General features: G+C 44.5%; 1 protein-coding gene and 1 pseudogene across 1 annotated transcript; one reads left to right on the top strand and one right to left on the bottom strand.

Annotated features, from left to right (window-relative positions):
* The window catches only part of LOC103088799 (zinc finger protein 182-like), a 20,633-nt pseudogene extending 18,554 nt beyond the window's left edge, over positions 1 to 2,079 (top strand).
* An 875-nt stretch (positions 2,080 to 2,954) lies between these two features.
* Positions 2,955 to 5,434, bottom strand: LOC103088530 (sperm acrosome-associated protein 5). The gene is given in 4 exon segments (XM_007450934.1): positions 2,955 to 3,054; positions 3,159 to 3,237; positions 4,473 to 4,628; positions 5,290 to 5,434. Coding segments are annotated over 4 exon segments (480 nt in total).
* Positions 5,435 to 15,135: the final 9,701 nt, after the last annotated feature.

The following is a 15,135-nucleotide window of genomic DNA, read 5'->3' as shown; positions in this document are numbered from 1 at the left end:
CCACTGAGCCTACACGTCCGGAGCCTGTGCTCCGCAACGGGAGAGGCCACAACAGTGAGAGGCCCCCGTACCGCAAAAAAAAAAAAAAAAAGGTACATATCAGAGGACACACACAGGAGAGAAACCCTGTGAATGTAAAGAATGTGGCAAATCCTTCAGAGAGAAATCAAAATCGCGTAGACATTAAAGAACTCATACAGGAGAGAAACTTTATGTGTGTTCAGACTGTGGAGGAGCCTTCACCCTTAAGCTGAATCTCAGTGCTCATCAAAGAATTCATACAGTAGAAAAAAACTATGGATGTACTGTATGTGGGAAAGTCTTCTCCCTGAAGTACTATCTTATGTTACATTGGAGAGCTCATACAGGAGAAAAATTTGAGAAATCCTATGAATGCAATTAATGTGATAAAGTTTTCTTCCAGTAGTCATATCTCATTATTCATTTGAGAGTTCACACAGGGGAGAAACCCTATGAGTGTAATGTATGTGAGAAAACTTTCTCCCTGAAATCATATCTTGTTATACATCAAAGAACTCACACACGAGAGAAACCCTATAAATGTGATAAGTGTAGTAGAGCCTTCAGAGAGAAGTCAAAACTCACTCTACATCGAAGAACCCACATAGGCGAGAAACCCTATGGCTTTCCTGAATATAAGAAAAACCTTCCAGAAGTTAAAGTTCATCATGTATTAAAGAACTCAGAGAAAAGAGAAACTTTGCAAAAGAACTGAAAATGGAAAATCCTTCATAAAAAAGTGAAAGGAAAAGAAAAAGGTGAGGTGAAAGGATCATGCCTTAGCTAAAGTGGTCATGGAAGGTCTTTCTAAAAATAAGGAGCCAGCCATACTGGGGGTAAGAACATTCCAGGCATAAGGAATAGCAAGAGCCAAGATCCTGGTGCAAAATACTTGGCCTCTGTAGTTGTTATCATGGGTGTATAGTGAATGACTATTTTACATCAGAGAGGTTGTTCAAGACTGCAGTCCTTTGAAGCCTTGAATATATGAGAGCCAGACCTCATGGTAAATCTGGGCACAGGTATCAAGAGAAACCCAATTTAATTGATTTCGATAAACATAGTCCCATGGCAATGATATTAAGGGAAATATTCCAGATTTAATACCAAACTCTCATAGAAAAAAACCTAATACAGTCTATTATGAAGAACAGCTGCTTTCACATCTTCCATAATGGGGAATAAGTGCTATCTACTGAAAAAAGAGTTTATCAAATGATATAAAATTAGAGATTTAAAGATAACCACTAAAGGAATAACAATGATAAATATACTATAAATGTTGTAAATTATTAGAAAGGATGCATAATCGGAAAAATGTATAGGAAACATTAGGGCATCAAATCCAGTTTTCAGAAGTAGCAACAGTTGATAATGCCAATATTCTTGCCCCAACCTATTTTACGTTCAAGATTTTGGCTTCTTCTTTGTGTGGACCTTCCCCCTGTCTGAGCTAGATCATGCAGTCTTCCCAGAAATACTATGAGCTACCTGATAGGCTTTTAGGAGATCTGCTTTTTACTTAAATTCACCAGAGTTTATTTATGCTGCTTTTGATAAATAACTATCTCATTCAGAAATTGGTATCCAGAGTGATGGTACCTTTAACGGACCCCAGGGAAATGTGAGATTTGGTTACCTAGGCTGGTTGGGGCTGAAGGCAGGGGAAATCCAGGTGGCATTAAGGAAGGGGGCTCTGGCATTCCTTGGCATGCAGTGGCAGATAACTGCTTTAATGATCATCTGTGCTTATCTGGATGAAGTCAACACTGAAAACAAGGCTTTGGGTAGTTGAATATCCACCCCAACCAAAGAGTACAAAGGACGTGAGGGACTGCTTCCTCACGGGGGTTGCTGCTTCCAATGGGGCTGGTCAGCACAAAGAGAAAGGATGGCAAGTTCAAATTCCTAAATTCTCTGCTCAAGACATAGACCAAAACCCGGGGATTCTGTAAAGATAATTATTACCTTGTGCATCCATTGAATTCCTGGCCTAAATTTCCAGTTTGTCATTTGAAACTTTGGTTACAGATCATGAAAGAAGGAGTTGGGAGCTGAGAGTTAGAATGGTAATAATGTGGGAGGATGTGGGAGAATGTAAATACTTTAAAATCCTAATTCCCACTGAGCTTTCTCTGTAAGCTGAAACCAATTCCATTTTCCCCTGAAGAGACTGTATCTACCTTAATTAAAGACCCTGTAGGGCTTCCCTGGTGGTGCAGTGGTTGAGAGTCCGCCTGCCGATGCAGGAGATGCGGGTTCATGCCCCGGTCCGGGAGGATCCCACATGCCGTGGAGCGGCTGGGCCCGTGAGCCATGGCCCCTGAGCCTGTGCGTCCGGAGCCTGTGCTCTGCAATGGGAGAGGCCACAACAGTGAGAGGCCCGTGTACTGCAAAAAAAAAAAAAAAAAAAAAGACCCTGCAGTTACTTCAACTGAGAGTGATACTTTTTAAGGGAAGCCAATTTTCATACCACCCTTCTATTTCCAGACCTAGAATTGTCTTGTGTACTAAACACTTTATGTGCTTTACAAACATTAATTCATTTAATTCTCTCAACAACCCATGAGATAGTTACTATCACTATCATCCTCATTTTGCAGATGAGGAAACTGAGGCACAAAGAAATTAAGTGCCTTACCCAAGGCAACTTGGGGACAGTAAGTGGTAGAGATTGTTTCTGAACCCAGGAGAACCTATGCTCTTAATCACTACATTATCCTCCACCCCGACCCTGAGTGATCTCGTGTCCCCTGATTACAGCTTTGAATATATGGAGGGAGTGATTGAATAGGGGTACCTTCAGGCATTGGAAAAATGAAGAGAGTCAGACATCAGGGGCCTCTTGAATTGTTTATAGATATCATCCTTTATTAAATCCACAAAAGAAAGAACAGAAAGGAAAATGAAATCTCTATCTCTGGGAAGCTGAGTCATGAATTAATTTCTGTTGTGTAAGGTTTTGCATACATATGACACCCCTTGAGCCATTCAGATAAATCATGGCCAGAACAGTGCTGGCTCCAAGAATCCCTGGGAAATGAAGGGAGAGAGGGAGGATGAAGTGGACAGGCTGATGGGGTGGCAGCGCCACCATCCCGGCTGCCCAGAGTCCAAGACATCCCCATGAGACTTACCAGGTATTCATACCATTTTGTGAGGACACTATCTGCTTGGCACACATGATGTCATCCAGAATATGGCGGTTGAACAGTTCTAGGAGGAAGAGAGGGATATAGTAATCTGGTGTATTGGGGACAGGGTGACAGTGTATGAAGGGACAAGGGGTTCTGGGTTTCTTGGGGCCTGAATAACTTCAACCACTATATTGCCTGATTTTAGATGACCTTGATTCACTTATTAGCTGGCTATGAATTACATCAACTGCCATATTGACTGGTTCTGTACAACCTTAACTCATTGACTGATCCTGAGTGATCTTGACTGTCATGTTTGTTGGTTATGAATAACCTCAACCACCATATTGGCTGGTCCTGGACAACCTCAGGCTCCATGTTGGCCAGTTCCAGATGACTTCAACTGTCATTTTGTGTGGTTATGAATGATCTCAACTGCAATGGCTGTTGGCCACTCCACTGCAAGGTTGGTCAGTCCTGGGGACTCTTCAAACACTATGTTGTCAGGTCCTGGATAACATCAACACTCATTTTTACTAGTTACAAGTGACCTCAGTCTCTATGTTGGCTAGTCCTGTTCAACTTCAGCTACCATGTTGCCTGGTCCTAGGTGACATCAACTGCTATGGTGGCTAGACGAGGATGACCTTAACTGCCATTCTGACTAGTTAATGATCTCAACCACTATGTTGACTAGTCCTGGATAACCTCAGCCTTCAAGCTGGCAAGTCCTGGATGATCTCTTCTGTCACTGTGGCAGGACTTGGACAACTTCAACCTCCACTTGGGCTGGTCCCAAACAACCACAGTCTCCATTTTGGCCTATCTTGGACAACCTCAAACACCATTTTGGCCAACCCTGAACAACTTCTACTGCTATTCAATTTCGTCCTCAACAATACCACACTCTCGTCTGGAAAATTCTCTCCTTTCTGCACAGAGGTACCTTGTTTCTGTTCCTACAGACAGATATCTGCTTCTTCCTCCAGGGCCTGGACAACCCCAACCCCAAATCAGGACAGTTTCCCCCTCCATTCCACTTGGAGCTAAGTGTATTGTTTCCTGAGTCCTAGAAAATGGCAGCCTCCATTCTAGGTGAGGTTTGGGAGCTCTGAGTCCTCCTTACCTAGACAACATCTCAGTGTAGTCTGGGTAAGGATACAGGCTGGTGTCTGTAACAGCCCAGGCAATTCTGCTCCTTTCCCTATCATTTTTCTGCTTGTTACTCAAGGCTATGGCTTAGACAGTCTTGCCCTCTGCGTGTTGGGGAGTGAGGCCAGGCAGGGCTTCAAGATGTCCTCAATGCTGCCTCACCATGACACTCCATGTGACAGAGGTTCTGGGTAGGTGTAACACCATTGTCACACCACCAGGTGGAGTTCAGCTGGAAAATGCCATATGCACTGCTGCCATCAGGATTGTGGTCCACGAAGGTGTCAAAGCCACTTTCATAGTGTGCCATGCACAGCACTGGGGCAGGGAGGGGGGAGGTAGCAGATGGGCATGGGTCTTGGGAATAGGGGAGAGGGTAGGATGAGGGAATGGGGCAGGGATGGGTTTTTTTGTTTGTTTGTTTGCTTTTTGGTTTTTTGTTATTTTTTTTGCAGTACGCGGGCCTCTCACTGTTGTTGCCTCTCCTGTTGTGGAGCACAGGCTCCGGACGCGCAGGCTTAGCGGCCATGGCTCACGGGCCCAGCCGCTTTGCGGCACGTGGGATCCTCCCGGACCGGGGCACAAACCCGCATCCCCTGCATCGGTAGGCGGACTCTCAACCACTGCGCCACCAGGGAAGCCCCCAGGGATGGTTTTCATCTTAGTTGTTGGGGGTGAATTCTTGGTTTGGGGTTGATGTTGGTGATTCTGGTGAGATACCAGTAATGGTGGTGATGATGGTATCTATGGTGATAACAGCAGTGATGACATTGATGGTAGTGATGGTGGTGTTAGTAGAGATGAGGGTAAATGATTGTGAAGGCAATGATGATGAAACTAGAGTTAGTTAAAGTACTCATCATAGTCAGAGGGTGACTGAGAGGATCATTCCCTAGCCTGGGAGGTAACAAATGGCAATGGGGGAGGGCTTGGGTCTGAGTGTGGTGGGCAGCTCGTGGCATGGGGTGACGAGTCTCACAGCCTCCAATGGTGTAGCCCTTGAAGCCGTTGAGGCCTGCCTCCTCCAGCTTCATTGCCAGGTCTCAGCGTTGGAAGATCTTGGCATCCACAGTGGCAGGCATCAGCATGGCCAGGGTCACCACCATAGTGTCCCAGGCCTGCATTATGACATGCACAAGCCCTCCTAACTGACCCATTGCTTCAGACTCACCCTTCAGTGCTCAGAACTAAGGGTATGCTGGAATTTTGGGCTCTGTGAAGATCTAAGTGACAGATTCTCGAACAGAGAAGCCAGAGGGTTGGGCATCTCACCATCTTCCCCTGTGCTAGCTCTGTTAAAGACAGAAACAAAGAAAAAGAAAGATACTAATGTATATGCAGAGGTGGAAGGAGACAAGGACAGGGAGAAACCCAGAGATATCAGAAAGGGATGCAGGGAGAGAGGGGCTTGGGACACAAAAAGGACAGACAGGACCCAGGTACTAGACCTCACACTCAGCCCACATTCCCCTACATTCCTTAACACTGTCCCACTCTACTCCCATTAATCATGCTCTACCACTTGGTTACCTCCATTTCCACTCATTCTGCCCCTCATCACCTCCATTTCCCCCACTCTGCTGAGTAGTCAGCTCTGGTCACTACACCATGCCTACTACCACCTCTGATTCCTCATGCTTTATAAAATATGACCACTGTGCTCTCCCCTTTGTTCCACATCACCTCTATTTACTCATTCTCAGCGCCTCCTTCACCTCTCTTCACTTAGTGTGCTCTGTTCCACCCTCATTTACTGGAATCTGCCCCATGTTACACCCATTTAATCAGACTCTGCCCCACATTACATATTACATATACATGTTCACTCTACTGCTTTTTCACCCCCGTTCTCATTCTACGTTTTATTCCCTCGTCCACTTACACTGCCTCTTATCCACCTATATTCATTCACACTGGGCCTTGTGTTACTGCAGTTCCCTAACCCTCTACTTACTCTTACCCAAGCTCTCTCACATCCTATTCCTTCTTCACCTCCATTCACTCCCACTCAGACTCTCATTTCCTACTTTCACCTTCACTGCCTGACACCGCATCAAATGACTCCCATCCGCTCTCACGTGGCCCATCCTTCACCTTTGTTCATTGACTCTGGGCCTCATTCCCTCCCTCATTCACTCTATTTCTGCCCCTTCTTCACTTCTATTCTCTCAAGTGCTTCTCCCACATTACCTGCATTTCCTGAAAGTGTATTACTCCCAAACACTAGCCCAAGTTATCCACACATACTCACTCTACTCTTGGTCGCCTCCATTCTTTCTCAATCTTCACTGCCTCCCATTATCTCATTCATTTAAAGTCACTCCCGCTGTAACCCCTGTTTCCACTCATCACTCTTGTTCTGCTCCCAATTCATGTTGAGTTGCTCCCACTCTGCCTCGCGGTACCCTCGTTCAGTCACACTCTGCCTCGGATTTACCACTTTTTGCTCACATAGGGCTCCATTTCCCCCACTTTACTCACCTTGGGCTATAGGACCTTCATCCCCTCTCCCCTTGCCTCACAATACCCAATTACTCACCTTCTTCTGCTCTTTACTTCCATCCCCTCTCACTGTGCCCAACATTACCTCCATTCACGCACATGCTTTTGCTCATTCACCTGGGCTGATTCCCCCTGGGATCTCTGCACATTACTGGAACGCTGCCCCGCATACCTACCCCATCTAATCCCAGTCTGCCTCTTATTCACCTCTGGTCACTCTCCTCCCTCGTAGTATCCCCACTCAAACAAACTCGGATCGATTCACTTATTCACATTCTACCATGTATTCATTTCTGTTTCCTCTTATTCTGCCCCTTGTGCCCCCCATTCTTCCCTCTATGCCTCACATGACTTCCATTCACTGCTACTTTCTCCCTAAATTCACCTCTCCTTACTCATATTGTGCCCCATAAACCATCATTCATTTACACTTCAATCCTTAGTACTCATATCAACTTGCACTCTCATGCTTTATCAACCCCATTCACATTCACCACCTTTCATTGCCCCATTCACTCACAGTCCACTCCCTCTTTCACTTTTTGCCACTTAGACGGTGCCTCATTTTCCCATTACTTACTCAGTCTCATCCATAAGCTTAAATTGATTCAAAATTGAATGCGAAAAAAAAAAAAAAAAAATTGAATGCGTAGTCATTTCCTTACTCTGCCCCACACTACCCACATTCACTCCACTCTACTGCTCATTCACCTCCTGCCATCCCCCTTTGTCTCTCCTTGCCCCCATTCATTCCCAATTTGTCCTTCATTCACCATTATTCACCACCCCCTGCCCTCACTGGTCCCACATGTCTCTGTTTAGTGACACATCTGCCAAGACAGAAAAGTCTGATGTATTGTTCAGGATTCAGTTTGGCTGCACATACCAATACCACCCTAAATACCAATAGCTTCAAGAGGATGGAAGGGGATTCCTCTCTTGGAGGCAGGGCTAGAGTGGCAGCTCCAAGCTCACCAGAGAGCTGGCTGCTCCTATGTTGTAGCTCTGCCAAACTCACCTGCTACCTCATGGTCCAAAATGATTGCTCACAATTGGCAACACTTCCACAGTTTTGAGAAAATGTATCTTAAGAGCAGTTTTAATGACTCACCAGCGAGGTGGGGGTGGCCTTTGGGTTGGAGTGTCACATCGTGCAGATTCTGTGGTGGGACAAGCTACCTGTCAGCTTTCCACACCCCTTCACCTAGCTACCTGCTGCTTAGGCCACTGAATGAGTTTGTACCTGTAGGGACTGATGGTAGAGGATGCCCAGGACAGAGCGTGGGCATCCTAGCTCCACAGCAGAAAATCTGGTTTCACATAGCTTGTGGATACGCACTGTGAACCCTGGGACAGTTTCTGCAGGGCTGTATCACTGGCTCAGAATATTTTTGGAGCTGGAAATCACTGTACCCCAACACCCACCAACCCTATAGGATTTCCCCCTCCACACAGGGGTGTGTGTATATATATGTGTATACAAGGTGGTGGAGAAGTTATGTTTACAGGGTGGAAGAGGCCAGACTGACAGGGGCCCTAAAGGTCCAGCCCCTCCTATTTTCCACATCCTAATTCATTAAGAGAGTTGACAAGTTTTGTACCCAGGAGGTACAGATCCTTAAGAGAGCAAGAGACCTGAGTTACTTCCCTGCTTTCTCTCTTTGCTTTGTCTGCTAGGAAGCTCCATCTATATTCCTGCCCCCCCCCAAAAAAAATTCCTTGCCTGGTTTTAATGGTTCTGGAATGAACACCCTCAGATATTTTCTGGAAGTTCTGTGGGATACTGAATAAACAAAAGAAGAGTATTATTGGGTAGAAGTTAAGGATCCGATCTTGGGAATCTGTGTGACTTTGGGCAAGTTACTTAGTCTCGCTGGGACTCAGTTTCCTCACCTAACAAGATGGGTGGGACCACAGGATTGTTCACAGAAAGTGGGGACTATCTGAGGCAGGTCATGTCATGTGCTTCACACAGTGCCTGGCACACAGGAGATACTGAGCTAGGTCTGAGCCTCCATTATCACTTGCTGGGCCTGTTGGCGGAGCCTTCTTATTGTTCTTCCTGTTTTCGCCCTTGCCCTCTGCAATCTGTCATCCACAAAGCAGCCTGAAGGTCATCTTTTTATTTTGTTCTTCTTATTAAAAAAAGTTTTATACATACACACGTCTAATTTTATTTTAATCATCATCATCAGTTACACAGCACTTGCTGTGTTCCAGGCATTGTTCTAAGCCATTTACAATTATCAGCTCATTTGTCACCACAGCCCTAATGAGGTAGGTGCTGTCATTATCCACCATTTTATAGATGAGGAAATTCAGCACAGAGGAATTGAGTCCTGCCCTAGATTACACAGCTGGTAGGTGGGAGTTTGCAACCAGGCTGTCTCCATCACTTTTGTTTGTTTGGTTGGTTCTGTTTTCTCTCCTGCAGTATTCCCAATATCTAGAACACTACCTGGCATGTGGGAGGTGCTTAAGCAAATTCCTGCGGAGCTCATGTCCTAGCGGTTCAAGACAGGCAATAAACAAGAGTCTAATCTACGTGTATTTTTAAAGTTAATATATAATGCTAGATTGCTTTAGACTGGTGTTTTAAAAATCTGATCCCCCTTAATGGCATCCCATTATGTCAGAATGAGACATGAGCTCTGTCCCTGGCAGAGGAGGCCCTACAGCATCTGGCACCCACTCACTTCTCCCTTGTCCACACCTTCTATATTCCCAACACACTGACACTTTCTGTTCCTCCAACGTGCCAAACCAGGTCCTACTTCAGGGCCTTTGTAACAGCCGCGCCCTCCACCACAAAGCTCTTTGCTTCAAATATTTGTGCGGCCGGCTCCTTTTGACCAGCGTAACTCTCACCCCCGACAAAAGGAGATCGTCCCTGCCCATCCTGAGACAACAACATTGTCAGTCACTACTTAACACATCCCCTTCATCCCGGTGTGTGTGTGTACTAGGTGGCCATTTATTTATTCTTCAGCTTCTTGTTTGTCTGCACACCGTCCTTCAAACGCTAGGCTGTAAACTCCCAGCCTTAGCCACTGGATGGAGCCAGTGACCTCTCCCTACCTCCTAGCCTTTGTGCACGCTGAGCAATTCTGCCACGCATCCCGACTTCCTATTCAATTACACCTGCAAACCCGATACTGCCCTCCAGGTTCAAGACATGAAATTCCTGCCTGCTTGCATTCTCCTTAATTGGGCCCTTCCCCTCCCTCCATAAGGAAACCGATCTTTGGAGTCTTAGGAATGACGGCCTCCGCAAATCAAAGTAAGCACCTGTTCTACACTGCCGCCCTCGAAGGGAAGAGACGCAGTGGGCGCGGCCATCGTTTCAGAGCAGTGACGTAACCGGAGCGGCCATCTCCCCTCTGCGCCTGCGCTGCAGCCCCGTCGCATTCGCGTCCGGCAGGCGGGAGGGGTCCCCATGTTGACTATTGGTGTCCGCGGGCTCAAAGCCCCCACTGAGCGTGCGCACACCGGCCGCTACAGCCCTCTGGGCTGCGGAGCCGGAGTTGGTCCCAAAGCGGAAGTGCTTCTCGGGGCCAGTTTTCGTAACGGTCTCCTCTGCAGCGAGCACAAAATCTGTGTCGAGAGAGAGGTTGAGGGGGCGAGTAGTAGGGGTGATGGGCTGAGTGATGGGGAGTTCTGGGGGACGAATGAAGCGGCTTTTGGGGGGTCATTGATGTGGGAGGTTGTGGGGTGGACCGAGAGGTCAGCGAATGAGGGTTTGTGGGCTCAATGGTAGGCAAAGTTATGGGGCTAGTCGGGGTTGAATGGGGCATATTAAACGTTGACTTTTACACATTTTCCAGCACAGTGACCTGCGCTAAGGGTTCATACGCACCCCTCAAGCTCCTCCTTAGGCGCCCCCGCCTCTCCCTCTGTTCCTCTCCCCTTGCCCGAGCCCCGAGGTAGGGGCCTTGTGTGAATGCTCCAGCTGAAGTGAATCTGCACCCGAAGGCTTCCTTCTGGCTCCTGGGCAAGACGTCCCCAGTGAGGTGAGGAGAAGCAAGAAGAGGCACCAGAGAGAACTCACCTGATTAGGGGCCTCGCGCAGAGCCTGGGGCTTGGGAGGCGTGGGCAGGGTCTAGTGTTGTGGGGTCTGGCGGGGTGGGGGTGGGGATGGGGCTTAAAACGCCTGGGAATAATAGTGTTAAAGTTCAGTGGGGTTTTTTGGCATTTAACACGTAAGTAACATATTTGCATTATAGATTGATTAGAAAATAGAGAAGAAAATAAAAAAGAACTAATTTTAGCCCCCTCTGTTTAAATGTTCATTCTTTAGACACTTTTTAGTGTGTATAAGGGATATGCATTTTTAAACATTTAACGTATGGTTTTAAAATGGGTTCCTGAAGTTTGATAACCTGCCTTTTTTTTCATTTAGAAGTTACTGCAATTCAGCTTAAAGAATTATCCTGTAACATTTAAAAAACTTGTAATTTAGATATATGTACAGAAAATACACAGATAATAAGTGTACAGTACCATACAACATTATTTTCAGTAGCTACATAGAATTTAATCCCTTGTATTTCCTTATTAATCCCATATCATGGGTCATAGAGGGTCGTTTAAGTTTGGCATTGTTAAAGTCAATGCTGAGATGAAGGTACTTAAAGAGAAATTATGATACATTATTTCATTAAGGAAAATACCTAGAAATACAATTTCTGAGTCAGTACACAAGTATGTATAGAAGAAAACCTTTTGTGTTAGATGTTCACATGAGGAAAAGACTCAAGAATACACAAGTGGTTGTTAAAACCACATGGTCGCCCAAACTTCCACAGAGCAGCTTCATGTGAGGGGATTTCTAGGCTGATAATTCTGGGCATTGGAAGCCTGATGGGGTCTCTCATATGCTCTCCACTTCTCCACTCTTTTAGCTCAGGCTTCACACATCTCTGTCTTTTCCCAAGAAGAGCAGGAAATGGCCAAAGCCCAGGTAAGGATATTGTGTGTTCCTTCTTTTATTTTACCATGAATGTGATGAGCGATGTAGGAATCTCAGACATAAAAGAAAATTATTTATAAATAAGCATTAGAATCAGGGAAAATGAGACAGCAGCAAGGCCAGGTTAGAATGTAGACAAATGACTTAGGGCAACAGACAGTTACGCAGTACAATATTAGTTGAGTTGCAAATTTCTCTTTGAGCCTCTGGCAGCCAGAGGTAATCTGGCTCACTATACTCATCAAGGAGAGAACACATCAAGCCCTCAGGGAAGTAAAGTTTTCCTGCAATTGCCTTTCAAGGCATTTCTTTGCTGAATCTTCGTGTGGATGGTGGAATTATCGTCAGTCACAGCCTAATGATAAATGCAGTCTCTGGTTTCCTGCAGATATTCCTTATAGCATTCTTCAGTGAGCTGGAGACATAATATATAGATGTAATTTGGGAATGAAATATCTTAGGGAATTTGTTTGTCTTCCAAATGATTTTGCTGAAGTAATTTTCTCAGTTGGACTTTTGATTCTCATTTGGCCAGGGACAAAGTCCTGTAGGCACCCACAGCCCACCATCTTTTTTCTTTCACTTAAAATTTTTTAATTTTTAAAATTAGTGTACTGTAAAATTGATTTTGTTGTTCAGGTCGATAAATGTTAACACCTATGTAGATTGTTATAAGTAATCTATGGGATAGAGAATAGTTTCATCCCGCCAAAGAGCTGCCCCATGCAACCCCTTTTAGTCATATCCTCCCCTCCCTGTAACCTCAGGCAACCACAGACCTGTTCTGTGTCACTAGAGTTTTATCTCTTCAAGAATGTCATATAAATGGTATCATACAGTATATAACTTTCCTTTTTTCAAATTAAACTTTCTTTTGCAACAATTGATTGACATGCAGTTGTAAAAATAATGGAGATCTCATGTATCCTTTACCCAGTTTGCATCAATGGTAGCATCTTGCAAAATTATAGCACAGTGTTACAACCAGGATATTCACATTGATATGGTTAAGACACAGTTCCATCACCACAAGGATCCCTTACGTTACCCTTTTATAGCCACATCCATCCCTTTCTCCCGCTCACCCTATGCTTAGACTTCTAGCAATTACTGATCTGTTCTCCATTTCTAGAATTTTGTCATTTCAAGAATGTGATATAAATCACATAGTCTGTAACCTTTTGAGACTGGATTTTTTTTTCACTCAGTATGATTCCCTGGAGATTCAGCCAAGTTATGTGTGTCCATAGTTCTTTGCTTTTTAGTGCTGAGTGGCATTCCATGATGTAGATGTACCACAGCTTATTTATCCATTCTCCTTTTGAAAGACATTTGAATTACTTTGAGTTTTTGGCAGTTGTGAGTAGAGCTACTTTAAACATTCATATACAGGTTTTTGTGTGAACATATGTTTTCATTTCTCTAGAGTAAATATTGGATTGCTGGGTCATGTGGTAAGTGTATGGCTTAACTTTTTAGGAATCTGCCAAATTGTTTTCTAGGATGGTTGAATTATTTTTCATTTCCACCAGTAATGTTTAAGAATTCCAATTGCTTCACATTTTTGCCAGCACTTGGTATTGTCAGTACAGTTGACACTTGAATAATGCTGGGGTTAGGGACACTGACTCCCCCAGTAGTTGAAAATCCACCTACAATCGGCCCTCTGTATGTGTGTTTCCAACTAACTTGCAGATCGTGTAGTACTGTAGTATGCATTTATTGAAAAAAATCCACGTATAAGTGGACCCATGCAGCTCAAACCCATGTTGTTCAAGGGTCAACTGCATTTTTAATATTACTCATTCTAGTGTGTAGTGTTATCTCATAATGGCTTTAGTTTGCATTGCCCTAATGGCCAATGATGTTGAATATCTTTATATATACTTATTTACTTTTTACATATCCTCTTTGGCAAAGTGTCCAATCAGGTCTTCTGCCCATTTTTAAATTGGATTGTTTGTTTTATCACTATTGAGGTTTTTTAAAATTAATTAATTAATTTATTTTTGGCTGTGTTGGGTCTTCATTGCCGTGGGCGGGCTTTCTCTAGTTGTGGCGAGCGGGGGCTACTCTTCATTGCGGTGTGTGGGCTTCTCATTGCAGTGATTCTCTTGTTGCAGAGCACAGGCTCTAGGTGCACGGGCTTCAGTAGTTGTGGCACGTGGGCTCAGTAGTTGTGTCTCGAGGGCTGAAGAGCGCAGGCTCAGTAGTTGTGGCGCACGGGCTTAGTTGCTCTGAGGCATGTGGGATCTTCCTGGACCAGGGCTTGAACCCGTGTCCCCTGCATTGGCAGGTGGATTCTTAACCTCTGCGCCATCAGGGAAGTCCCCTTGCTAGGATTTTGATAGGAATTGAGTTAAACCTATAGATCAATTTGGGGAGAATTGACATCTTTATAATGTTGTGTCTTCCAGTCCAACACAGTATGTCTCTTCATTTATTTTGATCTTTTATTGATTTCATCATCATTTTGTAATTTTCAACATACAGAGCATATACATTGTATATTAGTCTGCTCAGGCTGCCATAAAACGCCACAGACTGAGTAGCTTAAACAACAGAAATTTATTTTCTCACAGTTCTGGAGGCTGGAAGTCCCAGATCAGGGTTGGTTTCTGGTGAGAACTTTCTTCCTTGTAGGCGGCTGCCTTCTCACTGTCCTCACACAGTCTTTCCTTTGTGCATCTGCAGAGTGAGAGGGAGCTCTGGTGTTTCTTCCTATTTTTAGAAGGACACCAGTCCTGTTGGATTAGGCCCCACTCTTATGGCTTCATTTTAACCTTAATTACCTTCTTAAAGGTCCCATCTCCAAATACAGTCACATTGGGGGTTTGGGCATCAACTTAAGAATTTTAGGGGGGGAAACAGTTCACTCCATAACAACATGGCATGTTTCATTTTTTAAGCCATTGTAAATGGTTTTGTTTTTAAATTTTCAGTTGCGAGTATTCATTGCCACTATATAGAAATATGATTGATTTTTGTTTGTTGACCTTTGCTATGGTCTAGATGTTTGTGTGCCCCCAAAATTCACATGTTGGTATCCTAATGCCCAAGGTAAGTGATGGTGTTAGCAGGTGGGGCTTCCTCTTCTTATTTATTTATATCAGTAATACAGAATTTTTATTTTTATGGATTTTAATTTTTTTCAGTGGATTATAATCCATTACTGTCACTGTTAATTTGCTTCTCACTTGTCCCTGAGTTATCCAGTGGGAGTCCCTTTAAGCTGGCTTTTGTGTCCTTTTGTCACATCCTGTTAATTTTCTGAGCACTTCCTTAGTTTCGACATAATAAGATGTTCCAGCCTCCATCTTTTACTTTCCCTTCCCCAGGCCTAGAATCAGCCAT

Source organism: Lipotes vexillifer, unplaced genomic scaffold (assembly GCF_000442215.2).
Source record: "Lipotes vexillifer unplaced genomic scaffold, Lipotes_vexillifer_v1.1 scaffold129, whole genome shotgun sequence".
NCBI classification, from domain to species: domain Eukaryota; kingdom Metazoa; phylum Chordata; class Mammalia; order Artiodactyla; family Lipotidae; genus Lipotes; species Lipotes vexillifer.
This window is presented reverse-complemented; position numbering and strand designations above follow the sequence as displayed.